At 39.0% G+C, this 15,135-nt stretch overlaps 1 protein-coding gene across 1 annotated transcript in view; it reads left to right on the top strand.

Moving 5' to 3' along the window:
- Nucleotides 1–15,135, top strand: part of CTNNAL1 (catenin alpha like 1) — a 58,475-nt gene that overhangs the window by 17,876 nt on the left and 25,464 nt on the right. Inside the window, exons 2-9 of the mRNA XM_063298735.1 lie at nt 3,849–4,038; nt 5,394–5,581; nt 6,461–6,580; nt 8,029–8,118; nt 8,439–8,609; nt 9,993–10,193; nt 11,342–11,428; nt 13,940–14,098. Coding sequence (XP_063154805.1) covers nt 3,849–4,038; nt 5,394–5,581; nt 6,461–6,580; nt 8,029–8,118; nt 8,439–8,609; nt 9,993–10,193; nt 11,342–11,428; nt 13,940–14,098 — 1,206 coding nt within the window. The remainder of the gene's footprint in view (nt 1–3,848; nt 4,039–5,393; nt 5,582–6,460; nt 6,581–8,028; nt 8,119–8,438; nt 8,610–9,992; nt 10,194–11,341; nt 11,429–13,939; nt 14,099–15,135) is intronic.

The raw sequence follows: 15,135 nt of genomic DNA, 5'->3' as shown, positions 1-15,135 counted from the left end.
TTCATATTGTCAACAAATCTGGATTGTCTTGAGTGTGCCTTTATAATTTGGAAGAAAACAATCCAATTCTGTACTTGTCTAAATAAGATTTACAGATATGTTTCTTTTTTAAAATGATTAATCCCATTAGTGTAAATGTTATTGTAATTATTGCTGTGAGTAGAAAGCTGGTTTTTAAATTGAATGGACCACCTTTTGGAGTCAAGGGCAGCAGTTAACAGTTTTTGGTGGGGCTGAATGCACAGAACAGTTTTTATCTGCTTCCCATCAGGGAACAGCTATACATTTTTGCAATCAGATTAGAGGGAGCCCCAGGGAACATTAAAAAAAAAAAGTCTTAGGGCTGCAGGTTTCTCCTCCCCATTGTAGTAATACCTATTTAAATATTATTTTCTAGAAAGAATCTACCACACCTTTCAATGAATTTGCATTGCTTTCTGCAATTAAAGACAACAGATCGAGATAGCAAAACATAAAGAAATGTTATGGCATATAAAAACATTCCAAAAGGATGCCCTGTGCTTCAAACAAGGAGAAGGTATAATTTAAAATCTCATTGGCAGACCACTCCTTCCAAGGGTTCTCCAGTAAATAGGCTGCCATCAGTCAGGCGGAATCTCCTGACATGACCTAGTCTGTCCCCCTGGGGAATTCATAGCCTTTTCTTTAAGGAGTTCTCCCTTCAACTTGTCTCCATGCAAAAACCCAAGAAAAGCACATGTTTATTAACCATTTAATTTAAAAAGGAGGGAAAAAAGATTTATTTATGCCTGTCTCCCAACATGCATTTTGTTTCTGAAGCTCTAAATAGATAGCTCTAAGACTAAAAACATATTAATGTTTATATCGTTGTAAGCTGCCATCAGGCTGAATGGTTTAGTAGTATTCAAATTATTATTATTATTATTCATATACATGAATAATTGGGCTGAAGGAATACTTGCCACTGTGGAAGCAGTACTGTATTCCCCTAAGCCAAGGCTGAGAAATATATCTGAATACTGACAGCTAAATATCAATCAATTGATTGAAACGTTCATTCATTGCAAATAGTAATTCTGTGTTCATTGCTCTGTCTGCAGTTGGGTTATACAGATTGAATCAAGAGCTTTTAGCACTTGGAAGGTTTTTAAAATCTTTTGACTTTTTGTATTTGTCCTACGTTTAGCAGTATACACCTGCCCCTTTGTACCATGAATCTTGCCGGGATATGTTTCAGGAAAGGCATACAGATAGTTCTCCCTTAACAACCACAGTTGTGGCCAGAAGTTTGGCTGCTAAGCAAAGTGGTCATTAAGCGAATTCAACCCGATTTTGTGACCTTTTTGTGGTGGTCGTTAAGTGAATCACTGCTGGCGTTAAGCAGACCACATAGTTAAGAATCATGTGGTTCCCTGTTGATTTTGCTTGCCAGAAGCCGGCAGGGAAAGTCAAAAATGGTGATCACATCAACATGTGACACAACAGTTATAAATGCGAACCAGTTGCCAAGTGCCCAAATTGTGTCCGTATGACCGTGGGACGCTGAAGCAGTGATAAGTGTGAGGACTGGTCATAAGTCGTTTTTCCCCAGCACCGTCACCTTGTTATGTTTTTCTGGGTGCCATACATTTGGGACACAATAATTTGTCCCCTTGAGCCTGACATTCTTGTAATCTCTTGTTTCCCCAGATTCCTGGTTTGATATTTCATACAGAAAAATGAGTTAGTAGAATTGAATAGTATAATTCATATTACAGGTAAGGTGGGATGGCATTTTTAATTATTCTTATATATTTTAAAAACAGAAGGAAAGCTTCATAGACATGGAAAGTAGCACAGCAAGACAATTGTGTAGAGGAAAATAGAGATAAAGCTGGCAAAGAAATACAAGAACTGTTAGCAGATAAAAGAGACAGGTAACAACATCTCAACCCTGAAAAAGGAAGAGTGTGAGAAAGACTCAAAATAACTCCACCTTCATTCTGTATGATTATAAGAGTAATTCCCTTCCAACACTGCTGTGGAGAGAGCCATAAAATGAGCTAAGGATAATGCTCTTCTGAATTTTGAAACAGTGATCTTGCCCAGATCACTAGCTGATTTGTATTAAACAGGTTGTTAATAAATATATCATGGGGGCAAATTTCAGAATCCAATTGATCTTCTGTGTTTAAAATCCTTTGTTTCAAAACTGGGTTGGCTTGTTCTAACCCCATTGGCAAAAGAGCATCCCAAGAAAAGCCATAGAAATGTAATTACCTGGAAATGGCTTTTTTTAGGTAGAGTCAGAAATATCTACTATAATTAAAGGGGCCAATCCAACTGGACCTTGGAATAATTTTCAGCCAACAATTAAAGATTATAATCCAAAGGCCAGATTCAACTCTAGTGACTCCTGCTCCTTGCTGGAGCACTGTATTTGGGACACAGTGAGGGCCCTGGAAAATCTTTCCCAAAAGTTTGGATTGGACTTCCTCTATTATTACTTTCTTGCTGTATGGCCCTAATTGAACCCTGTGCAATAACTGGGTGCAAGCCTTAGCTGTAAAGAATTTAAAGCAGTTGGAATGAACTGTCTACCTGATTAAAATAGAAAGCTTGTATAGCTGAGACCGATCTCTGTCCTTTGGGATATGTAGTCTCAGTTGGCATTTTAGGCTCCAGAGGTTTGGAAAACTACCCCTAAGTATTTAAAAGTTTTGACTTGTTTGATGGTGTGCCCTCCTATTTGCCAGTTCCGTAACTTGGGAAGTTTGGAAAATATAAGCATCTTAGACTTGGAATACTTTATGACTAGGTCCTCATTACGGTATTGCAGTGAAGTAAAAGAGCAGTCACGGCTCTTGGACGGCCGATGGAAGTCAAGAACAAAACAACCACATCATCAGTATAGGTTAGTAAATTAATATGCCATTAGGCCAATATAGGAGGATGAAAGTTTGGGCTGGTTAAGCTGGCCACCAGTGAATTTATGTAAACATTAGACAGTGCTGGAGCTAACACACTATCCTGTATTACTCCTTTACTCACTGGCATTTCTTTGATATGTGTCCTTGAGCATTGCATCTGACTTTCATTCTTGTATCTTTATACATTCTAGATATTAGTAGAAGCAGACGTTTATCATTTGTGGTATCTTTAAGTTTCCACCATAGTTTAATCCTGAAAATCAAGTTGAATGCAGCCTTAAAATCAGTGAAAGCCACAAATACAGATACTGGAGCACTATAGCATTGTCTAGTGTAGATCTGCCTTCCCTGAACTCTGCCTGTTCATCACCCAGAATAGATTCAGATTGAGGCCAGTCTGCAGAACATGATCTGCAGGTACATTTTACCAATCATCTTAGATTGGGGAGGTGGAGTTAAGTTGGCAATATGGAAGCACACTTTTACGGGTACTCCCCAACATATTTTATAAACTGTCCTTTTAGTTAGTGTTCACTTTTATTTTGATCTATTTTGTTTTATATTGCTTTCTGCTCTGCTTATCAGACTTAGAATTTTAATGGGATTTGGATTGTTGTATTTTATCATCTGCTGGGTTCTGCCTGGACTCTGTCTGTATTCCCTTGCACAAGGAAAGCCATTAAGATGGAAAGAAAAAGAGAGTAAGTTCTGGTGTACAAACATTGCATAAACAATTCAAACAACAAAAATTAAAAGACCTCATAGGAACTAAGAAGAAGGGACATTTAAGTAAAATTAAAAAAACACACCATGGGCACTGGCCAAACACATGCAAGGCACAGGAGTAGGTTTCACAATCTGTTATTCAGATATTATTTGGAGTGAAATTCTTGGGCACAAAAAGACCAGAACAATATTTAATATGTGATTTTGGCTGTCACCTCTTTCTGCTTTCAGATAACAACTCTGATTAACCATAAGGATAAACCAAAGAGGTCGGATAAGACTTTGAGGGCAGTCCAGCAGGTGGGCCAAGCAGTTAACCTAGCTGTTGGAAAATTTGTCATGGTGGGTGAAGCTATAGCCAATGAAAACCAAGAACTGAAAGAGGAAATGAAGGTTGCCTGCACTGAAGCAAAGCAAGCAGGTAGGTAAATGTTTTTGAACCTGAGAAGCAGGGCATCATTTGCTGTGAAAATACCTGCTTGCCTTCTATTCTGTCGGATTTGGTAAAGCCTTCTGATTTTGAATTTACCTGCAGTGGAGACTTGCATTTTAAATCTCTTAAACGTTTGGAGAAATGCCACAGGAGATTGTTTTAGATAGGATGCCTCCAGTTTTGCTGAAATTGTATTAACTCCTGCTGCTGATCTGTGGCATTCAGTAGGGAAGCATTACCACAAAGAAACTGGGATAGTCATATTTCTCAAAAATGTCTGCTGTGATTTAAAACAGTAACTCTGATTATCATTTTGTTGGCTCTTTGGAGCATGAAGTGCAGTTCCTAATTTCTCAGAATGTTGTATGATGTAGATGGGCAGTATTCCATTCTAGATGCTTGGTCACTTCAAATGGGTAGGACAAATTTTTTTTTGGTGAGGAGTATTCTATGATTACAGCAGCCTTGTTGATAGGGCTGTAAAAAAGGTACACCACTGTTCTCCACATTTTGTAAGCGTAAGAATGACTTAATAGGACATGTATATTAAAGAGATCTGTATATATGTATGTCCTACCCAGTAAATTGCCATAGTACATGATGCTGTAACATTAATGAGTTTCCTTGGTCCCAAAATCGTAGTCAATGAGGAAGACTATGAAAATTCCTAATGCAGTGACATTATGTCAAGTGTTTTAGATTATTAGTTATTATGGTCAAAAAATAGCTAGGGTAATCTCCAGAATATCTAGTTTCAGCCTCAAAGGTGAGCAAAGAGCTTCCTTTAAGGGAAGCAATCACTATGACAATACATTTATATAGAGGCTTTGTTTTTATCTGTTAAACATGTTTTTTGTTATTGTTAGCCACTCTGAACTAAAAGAAGGAAAGGCAGGGTATAAATGCTTTAAAATAAAAATGAACAACCTCACTTCCTTCCAAAACATAAGCAATGTCTTACTGTCCCATCAAGTCTAGCAGTCTCTTCTCACTGTGGCCAACTAACTGCACAAAGAAGCCCATTAATCTCCCACCAGATGGCCTTCAGAGGCAGTTAACACTGCCATCAAAGCTACCAGTTATTGATCCCCATGATTTCCCTGAATTGACCCAACACCTTTTTGAAGCCAGCCAAGCTGGTAGCCAGCACCACACCTTGTGGTAACCAGCACCACCATCTCATGGTAAACATAATGCCCAGAATTTAAAATTATCTTACTGCATCACTGATCTTGGTAAGTGCCTATATCTCTTTTGAAAATCTGGTTTTCACCAATTGATTTGAGATAGCATCTAACTGTTTGTATTTGGAGCAGGGCTGAACTAACTGCTTTTCACTTTAGGTGAGACCATTGCACAGCTTACAGACGTTGCAACCTTGGATCGTCCAGAATCTGATGGCCAGATAACAATTTTTACAGACAAAACAGGAGTGGTAAAGGCTGCAAGGCTCTTGCTTTCTTCAGTTACTAAAGTGTTGGTTCTGGCTGACATAATAGTTATTAAACAAATTATAACTTCTAGAAATAAGGTAATTAGGATTTTGTGAATGCTGACTATACATTTTGCATACAGTTTTATATTGTATTTTATGGAAGTGATAGTTATTATTTTTAACTGGCATTGAGTTCAGTCCAAGGTTATTAAGAATATACAGTATACACAGACACACACATACATACCCATAAACATACACATGCACATATACACGTACACATTTACTATTTTAATAGGAAAGCTAAATGCTAAACTTCGGCCAAATAATACATAATAGATATGTGTAGCCATTATGGGAGCAATAAATAAGCCTTTCATCCAGTAACACATAGAGCTGAACTGCATTGTATATAGTAAGAATACATAAATATAGTAATCTTAACTGAATGGCCAAGTAAAGTAATTGTCATGTTCACTGTTTCAATGTAGTTTATACATCGTAACGTTTCACATGCCATGGCGCTGACGCGCGTTTCTGTTTGGGAGGGAGCTGCTGTGAGACCTTGTACCAAGTTCTGTATGTGAAATCAGGACAATGGAATGTGTTTGGGTTATTTTCTCTGTTCGAGGACTTTTCCCGCAGACCATCAGAAACCGTTAGGAGCACCTGGGATTGTGGACTTGAGAAGATTCTAAGGGGGGAGGGATTTAGTTTGCACCGAGGGTTTGTAGTTTGAATTTGCCGCACTTTCATCATTCTCAGCTTTCTTTGCGATCCTGCATGCTATTCTTCAATAAATCTTTGAAACCCTGCTTATGAGTCTGATATCCATTAGAATAGGCAATCCTTACAGTAATGTAGAATATGTGGCTGCATCTTAAAATAGAAAACAATTTAATTTTGGAGAAATTCTACATTTGTCTTGTCAGTGATACATTTATCATTGATGGTTTCATTCAACATATTTGGCAGGTCCTTATGACAATGGAACAGCTAGAGAAAGTGAGTAGTTTTCAGGAGTTTGTGCAAATATTCAGTCAATTTGGAAATGAAATGGTGGAATTTGCCCATTTAACTGGAGATCGACAAAATGTAAGTACTAGATAAAATGCTATCTGTTCAATGCTTTGTAGAAAACATTAGCAAACGATTCTGCCTTCCTACAGGAAAAATAGTCACTTGGTTAAAAACTTACAATTGCTGTTTAGTATCTTTTTGTGTGTATCCCAACTGCAATTTATCAGGTATTGTAAGACATAAAAGTGCCTCTGAACAGTGAGATCCCATCTGAACTGTCACAGTTAATAACCAGAAAAGACAGGATACAACTGACTGCAGTAATAATGGGGACTTTTGGTCTCAGCATCTGTCCTAATTGAGGCACAGCAGCAGTGTTTGCTCCCAGCTGGGAAGGACTGGCAGTCTTGTATGAACCCAACATTTGCAAAAGTACAAAAATAAATAAAGAAAAAGAAAGAGAAAGAGAAAGAGGCAGAAATACATTGGGAAACGGCCATCATTAAACAAAAAACAAAACCCCACCACAGCCTGAGTATGGAATGCTGACTGACCATCGGAGAGAGAGTGTTCCTAAATGGATTGCCAGATCAGCAGAAGTTCTTTCTCAGCACGTAGATCACGGTGGGAAGTCAGCAAGCAGCTTCCCACTCAAGCACCTAAGACTGCAATGCCAGAATTTGCCGACAAACCACTGAAGAACACCATGATTTTCTGGGAAAATGAGATGTTTCTGACAGGCTGAAGACACCAATGTTATTTAAGCAAAGAGAAAGCCCCACACCCAGTCCCAAATAGGAAAAAATGGTGTGTTTACAAATGTTCCAGATCCTTTGGACATATCATCACATTGTTGCCCTGCCCTTTGCTGCTTTCTGCCGTGAAAAAAGTGGTAGAAAAGTATGGTTCCCAAAAGGCTACCTGCTCCTGATCTAGACTAGCAAACAATTCCTTTAATTATTCTGTCTGTTGAAACCAAGTCTATCTTACCTCTAAATTATTAAATCTTTTGGATTCCTTCCTAGTAACTTCTGCGTTGTAAAAGGAAATGTTTGTGTTACATCTGTTGAAGGTTTTATTTTGATGAGTCAGAGATGTGAAACATGTCTCCTTTACTGACTAAAGCTATTTCAGTTGTCATACCCTCTCCACATGGAATTCTAAGAATCAGGCAGAATTAACATCTTCATCAGGGTGAGAGAGGTGAACTATAACAAGCAGTGATATTAGTTATTGAAAGCAAAATAGTAATGCGTATATGCCCACAGTGGTCAGAACCCATGCATGTTCAGGTATGCTTGCAGAAGGTGTTAACACTGAAATCACATGAATCTAATATTTCAGAAGTGACAGAAAAGCTGCTCAAATGTCTCTCTATATCCCATTATCAAGAGCAAAAGGTGTCTCTTTTTTTTTTAAATTAAAAGATATGACATGCTTTTTTTTATCAGTAGATGTCTAGCATCTCCCTTTGACAAGAATTATTGTTATCCATCAGGAGAGTTCTCCTTTTCTTTCTGTAGGATCTGAAAGATGAAAAGAAGAAAGCTAAAATGGCAGCTGCTAGGTCTATTCTCGAGAAATGTACTATGATGCTTCTTACTGCTTCCAAGGTAACTCATTTTCTCTGTTTGTTATCAGCAAAGCAAAAGACTTGAGAGCTGCATGGGGACTGCATTGACCAAAGCCACATCAGTCATGTAGGGAGGCTGGAAGGCTTTCCGGAGGACACCAGAAGAAATGTTGACAAATGCAGTGCCTGACTCACTGATGGAACCGATAAGCAGCCTTGGCTGATTTGCCTGAGGCAGGCGGGGGGGAGCATGTGGGGATTCATCTTGGTAGATAGCACAGAAGCATCCAGATAACGTTGATATATTTTTATTTACTTGCTTGCTTACTGCCTTCTTTGCTCAAATTGTTGATTTTCAAGACCTGTTTAAGGCATCCTGACTGTGAATCTGCCCGTGTGAACAAAGGAGCAGTGTTCCACAGAATGAGGCTAGCTTTGGAGCAGGTTATAGAGATTGTAGCAGACACTCGGCCCAGTGGAGAAAATGAACCGGGCCCAATGAGCATCTATACTGGCATCAAGGAATTCAAGGTGAGGACAGATGTGGCTTTTTTGGAGACTATTTCTAGATGAATGCACCTGCCTGTAAGTGGATTATCTACATGCAAGGGGAAAAACCATTTCTGTGATTTTGATTAGAACTTTCCAATGATTTTCAAATACTTCAGTACGTTCCTGACTTTCCAGTCCACTTTGTTCGTAATCTCTCCTATTTTAGGAATTTTGTAAACTAAAAACTGCATGTATATGTGTGGTTGAAATTTGACAATTCCTAGAGGGGAAGGCGTCTGTTCCTTGGTAGATGAGGTTTAGTCAGAAGATAGATACCATTGGATACAACTCAGACCACTGGACTAGTTGTATCCAATGGTAATGTGTGTTAAGTTAACACATGTTAACTTAACATGCTGAAGCAGAAATGTACTGTAACTCCAACCCAATATCCTGGTAACTTCTAGTTTGTATTAAAAATGGCAACTATATAATAGGTATTACTGTGCAAGTAACACGTGCCATCTGGATGGCTTTTCTATAATACAATCTTCCTAGTGTTATATCTTATGGGAGCAGTATAGATTATTTTTCCTGCAATTTTTCCTGTTTCAGCCCAACTTTTGAGGGGAGGTGGGTTTGTGAAAGCTTGACAGATCACTTGGGAAGCTGGTTCGCACAAATATCTGGTACAATTCCCTATTCATATTGGCTATTTTACATAGATGGTTGTCTAGGTTATTGCATGTGTGAATTGGTATTATCCCATTGGAGCCTGCTGTCCTTTCAGTAAGAGATGCATGTGTATTCTCAGAAGAATCCAGCGGGATGTGAATGTTGTCCCTTCCATGTGTTTGACATGGGTCATATTTATAAATGTTTAAAGATTTACATTTTCCTACTGCTGTTCTGATTGTAAACTGTAGTTGAAGCAAAGTAACCATGTACATGTATTCTGAGACTTGATTCCTTCTGGATGTTTTGAACTCCAACTCACAACAGCCCTAACCAGCATGCCAACAACAAAGGATTGTGAGAATTGGTCCAAAACATTGACAGGGCACCAAATTGACTGCCCCGATGTATGTGAAGTTCCATTGTGGGACAGGTGCAGTCAGCATGAAGACATTGGGGTGCCATCTTTCACTCCATTAACAGAAGATTTTAAGCAGTAGCTTATATGATGGAATACAGAGTATTAATAACTTTAGCCCTAAAAACGTTAAAAGAATATTGAGTGAATTTACCATATTGCAGGTGGGAGGCTGAGAATGTATGGCTTGCTTTAGGTCATGTGATAGAAGAGAGCTTTGAAATGGGAAATGATTCCCAGCCCTTTCTCTCTCCTAACTGGCATGCTGTCATTGCACTGATATTTCAGTCTTCCCTTTTTTAGCATGTCTCCCCTTCCCCTCTTTTCAGAATAAGGTGGAAGGTCTGCGAGAAAACCTTTACCTTCTGTCAAAGGAGAACCTTAGAGCATTGCTGCATCTTGTTCTTGAACTCACAGAAGATTTTACTGATTCTGCTTATACAAGCCATGAAACCCGGGGACACATCTTGGAGCTCTCCAAGCAAGCAAAGATGGAATTGGAGCAGTTGGTGTCAGCCTGGATCAGTGCTGTAAGAGACACCTTTTTCCCAGCAAAACTTGTGGTTTGAGAATACTAAATCAGTTTATACACTTTATATGATGACGTGTATCATCGCAGTATTGCAAATTCAGTGGGGTCAACATCCTTGCCATTTAAAACAGAATTTGAGTTTTACATTTACATAAATCAGAATAAAATCCCAATATAATTCCTTCTATAAATATAACTCTTCTCCCATCATTAATGGTCAGATTCAGAAAAAGATATATGTAGCACATATTTTTCCTCTGGTATAGTATTTTTGTTTACCGAAATAATTTATCCTACATAGTGATCTCTCTAGAGAGTGGGACTATAGCACCCAATGTTCTCAGCTAATATGGGCAACATGGAAATGTTAAACCAATACAGGTGGAGAACTCCAGAAAACTTCTACAAATTTAAATTTTCTCAAAATGTAGGAAAGAAATTGAAATTATGTGGAACTGAAGTAGTATATGCTATACTTCCTTAGCAAATCTAATATATTTAATTGGTTTTACAATATACCATTATTAGAGCAGTATATATTTCTGTATGCCAACCTGTAAAGCCATTGTTTACAAGTTACAATGGTTGCGCTCATATGTTGCCCTAAGCTAAAGTATGTTTTGTTTGGTTTTGAGTTAGTATGATGTATGAACACAGCTATTGAGGTTTGGAAGGCTGTGTAAGCAAACTGGATTAGTGTGATATACTAATCCAGCTAAACTTTCAAGCAACAGGTTTGTCATATCAACCATAAACTTCAGGACTTGTAACAAATTTTGCTAAAAAGGAACAAAATCGATTGTTGTTAATTCTGTCATATGGAAACTTATTGAGTTCACAAATTGCACTAAATCATAATCTGGTTTGATTTTAGCTTAGCACATTGTGTGAGCCAGTCAGTTGTTTCTTAGTCAACAAACTATGATTAAACCACAACTCAGCATGATGTATGAATTTGTGCACCTCTGTTCTAGTCATATCTATTCAAAGCCAAATTTCAGGGTTCAATGAAGCTTGCTTCCAGATAAAATTACCATTAGATTGAAATTGTAAAACCATGTTTGGCTTTTTTAATTTTAAGATTTTAATTAAAAGACCAAATAGCCTAAAGTCATGTATTTGTGGATTTGGATTTTTTTTTAAAAGCAAAATCAGAAGAAAAGAGAAGTCACAGAGGACTTGGAATTATTCATACTAAAAATGTGCCAGTGCATGAACGAGCTTCAAAGAGAGGTAAGTTAGAACCCAGTACAATCTGGAATATGTTTTGGAATTATAACATGTACAACTTCTTCAAAATGAATTATTCTCAGCAGAGATATGATATAAATAGTGTTTCCAGCTGTCTGTATTTGCCATTTAAGCAGCAGGTTGTTTTGAGTAGAAGCCTGCAGGCATAACTTTCATGCAAGAATACAAATTGTTCAGGATTGTTTCAGAATCTAGCTTAGGATGGTTTTTATTCACAATGAGTCTCTTACGCTTTTATTAATTCAGTTTATGGTCTAGCATAGAGGTGGGTAACTTGTCAGCCTTTCTTGTGGCCCTCAGAGTCCCCTCTGGCCTTGATTGCTGCAAACCGATGACACAGTTTCCTGCCTGGGGTGGAGGGAACAGAGGAAATGGTAAAACAGGGATATTACAGTTCAGAAGCAAAGAAATCCTCCCAAATTTTACCCTCAAAATCCCTTTCATTCACAGGTGTGATACAACCTTCAGCTCCCCCCCCCCCCATGTTAAACACAGTCCTTGGTCACCACATAATTGCCCAGGAAGTATTTCGGGAGCTTCTTATGGAAGCAGTGTGCCATGGAGGGAGCTGGTCTGAAAGCCCTATGGAAGCCAGTTTAATCAAAAATAGCAAGATGTGCATGAAATCTTAGTTTATAGAACCATATTACCATTAATACTTTTTCATTTTTTGCTTTGATTTTTTTTTCTTTTTTCTATTATAAGTAATTCCACCACCACTACCCCTCTTCCCAAAAAAACCCTTCAATATACCAGGACAGATTATTTGTTTGTCTAACCATCATTGCAGGGCCAAGGAACTTGTGGCCCTCCGACTGTGGCCAGACTGCAATTTCCAGCAGCTCCAGTCAGTAAGACCCATGCTGAAGCATGTTGAAACTTGTAGTTCAGATGCCTCTGAATGCCACAACAAGGTCTCCATCTATCAGGGATTTGGGTAGAGAGAGATCTTTCCCAACCAGAGGCGTGTGTGTTTGTGCATGTGTGTGTGTGAGAGAGAGAGAGTGAGTCAAGTGATGAAAGCAGGGTTGTGATGGAAGCTCTGTCCCTTTTGTACATACAGTATGTCACATTTTGACAAAAGCATTAGATCCTGCAGATGCCTTTGTTCCCAGCAAGTGTTAGTTTTTGCTGAAGATGCTAGGATTTGAACTTAATAATCTCTGCATGCAAAGTGTGTACTCTTCTGTCGAGTGACGGTCTCTCCCCAAGAATGGGCATGTCTAAGAAAAGAACAAAAAGAGAAGCAATTTTGCTCTACTGTCCTTGGAATACAACTATTGTATTAACCACCATTGCTCTCTTTTAAAATTGGAGAGACTTCTAAGACTGATGGGTACATACCCATGGAAATCCTCTGAATTTGTGACTAAGCCTCATATGAGTTTAATTGTCTGCCCCTGGGTGTTATATATTGCCCTGTAGATTGTTTAGCATACTCTTGATTTTATTTCAGATCACTCAGTTCCCTCCTAGAAGAAGAATGAGGATAAAGTGGGGGTTATCCCTTCTTAATCCTCTTCCTTCTTCTGGCCGACTGGTTGTTTGTAGCAGCAAAGAATGATGCAAGAATTATGAACAATAATGTGAACACGCTATGCTGAAGAACACTATAATTATGTGCCAAAGTAATCTAAATTCTGTATTAAGAATATTTTATTTAATTATGAGACCTATATCAATGAATTCTTGTTCTGCCTACATTTTGTTTTTGCTAGAAGCTGTACAGTGCACAGAAAGCCTACCCCTAACAGAAATTTTATTCTTCCTCTCTTCAATGCAAGCCTTTGAGATTTTCGTAGTGTCACCCACACTTTTTCATATATATCTTTGCAACCATAAGGATTAGGCACTTGCTATGTTGTTTAAATTTAAATTTAAATGTGTTGCCCTCAGGAAACTTTTCAGGTTTGTGTTCAAGACCTCTGCCTATCAGAAGGTATAATCATTTGCTGATATGTAGGACTAACCGGTCTAATAGGATGCCAGCATTCAGAAGGGAAGTGATAAATGATTTAGTAAGTTCAAACTGGAAATAGACTTTGTTCCATAAGCCCTACATTAGTTCATATTTTTTCTACTTGAACTGCAAACTTCTTGTGATCAACTACATGTGTGTGAGTTTTTAATATGCCTAGCCCTATTGAATTTTTTGGTTATCGTTTAATGCAACTTGTGAACTAAGCCACAGTTAATTCAGCTCTTGGTAAGCATCTTTATCCTCTTCTATCTCTAAATGTATCAGTGAATTTTGATACTATTTATTCCTCATTATTCAAAGTTCTTTTTTGGATTCATTATATTGACCCAGCCTAGAACATTAGTTTAGAAGTTAGTTGCGCATAAAAAATGTTCAACAACTACGCCAAATTCCAAAAGAAAAACATCAGTAGGTTTCGTGTAAATGTTCTAATCACCTGGAGATAACTACTGCTTGCTATAAATTACCCATTGTAATATCTACTGTTTGTGTTAATTTTTCCAATATCAAAGCTCCACGGTGCAGCAATATCTGTTGCAGCAGACCTGATAAAGTATCATTCAGATCACCTTGTTTTGAAAGCGCTGAAAGCCTGCGGAGCAGAAGGAAACATAGAAGCTATTGCAGAGCATAGCTATAAGCTCTCCGAACAGAAAGACCAATTGATTGAAGTAAGTTTAGGTTATGTTGAGAAAGACAACTAAGTTCAGCTTATTTGGGGACACATCTTTGAAATTACTTTTTTCCTTCTTAATAGAGGTATTAGTAATTGGCTACTACCACAGAGATTTCTGCAGCTGGCTGGGTTATTTGAGTTGCAGACCATACCCCTTGGACAGGGATACCCTTTGCATGGTCATATATGTGCCCGTAGCCTACAATCCCTCCAAAAAATGTTGCTGAATTACAATTTTAATGTATCAGGAATTACTATTGGCATGGGGAATAATCAGATTAACTGTATTTAATTTACATTTACATTTTAATTTTTGTCCTGGCCCAGCCCACTTCTTTGTCCTTACCAGTCATTCATTGTCATGAGTGCCGTTGAGCTAAAGTCATCAGCGCAATGGCACACATGACAATGACAAGGAAATAGGTGAAGGGGTACAAGATAAGTAGCCATCAACCCACAACGACTAACGGCCAACAAACAATAGCTAAACGGATCACGGAGCCACCCAAGCCATCAGCGGCAATACAACGGGGATCGCCCAGCTGAAAGCAATCAGCAGAGGAATGGAAACCTGATGATGGGCGATCCCGGAAACCCTCACCCACCGGCAGGGCAACGTATTGGACAAAGGGGGGTGACGTGACCGTGAGCGAGGGGGCGCTGACCGGCGCGGGGTATTTAAACCCCGCACCGGAGCGCTCCTGTCACTCTCAGCTTTTTTCTACCAACGCTGTACCTGCCCTGCAAATAAACCAGAGCCTGATCCGCGAACCAGTGTCTGAGTGTTATTCAGAGGTAGGCAGCGCATGACATAAAGCTGAGAGTCATAAACTCAGCCTCGCCGAGCCCCACCGGACGACAACGAGCCGCGGGAGGAGTAGACGGCGAGAAGACCAGCAAGATGAGGCCGGAGCGGCGCGGGCAAGGAGGGCGAGCCGTGCGGCAAGAGACAGAGGAGGACCGACCAAGGCCAGAGGCACCGCGGACTCCCGGAGCCATGGACGCCCACCCCACCCGACCCGAGCCTCAGCT

The sequence above is a fragment of the Candoia aspera genome, chromosome 3, assembly GCF_035149785.1.
Source record: "Candoia aspera isolate rCanAsp1 chromosome 3, rCanAsp1.hap2, whole genome shotgun sequence".
In the NCBI taxonomy this organism is placed as follows: domain Eukaryota; kingdom Metazoa; phylum Chordata; class Lepidosauria; order Squamata; family Boidae; genus Candoia; species Candoia aspera.
Note: the sequence above shows the minus strand (reverse complement) of the source record. Positions and strands in the feature narration are given on the sequence as shown.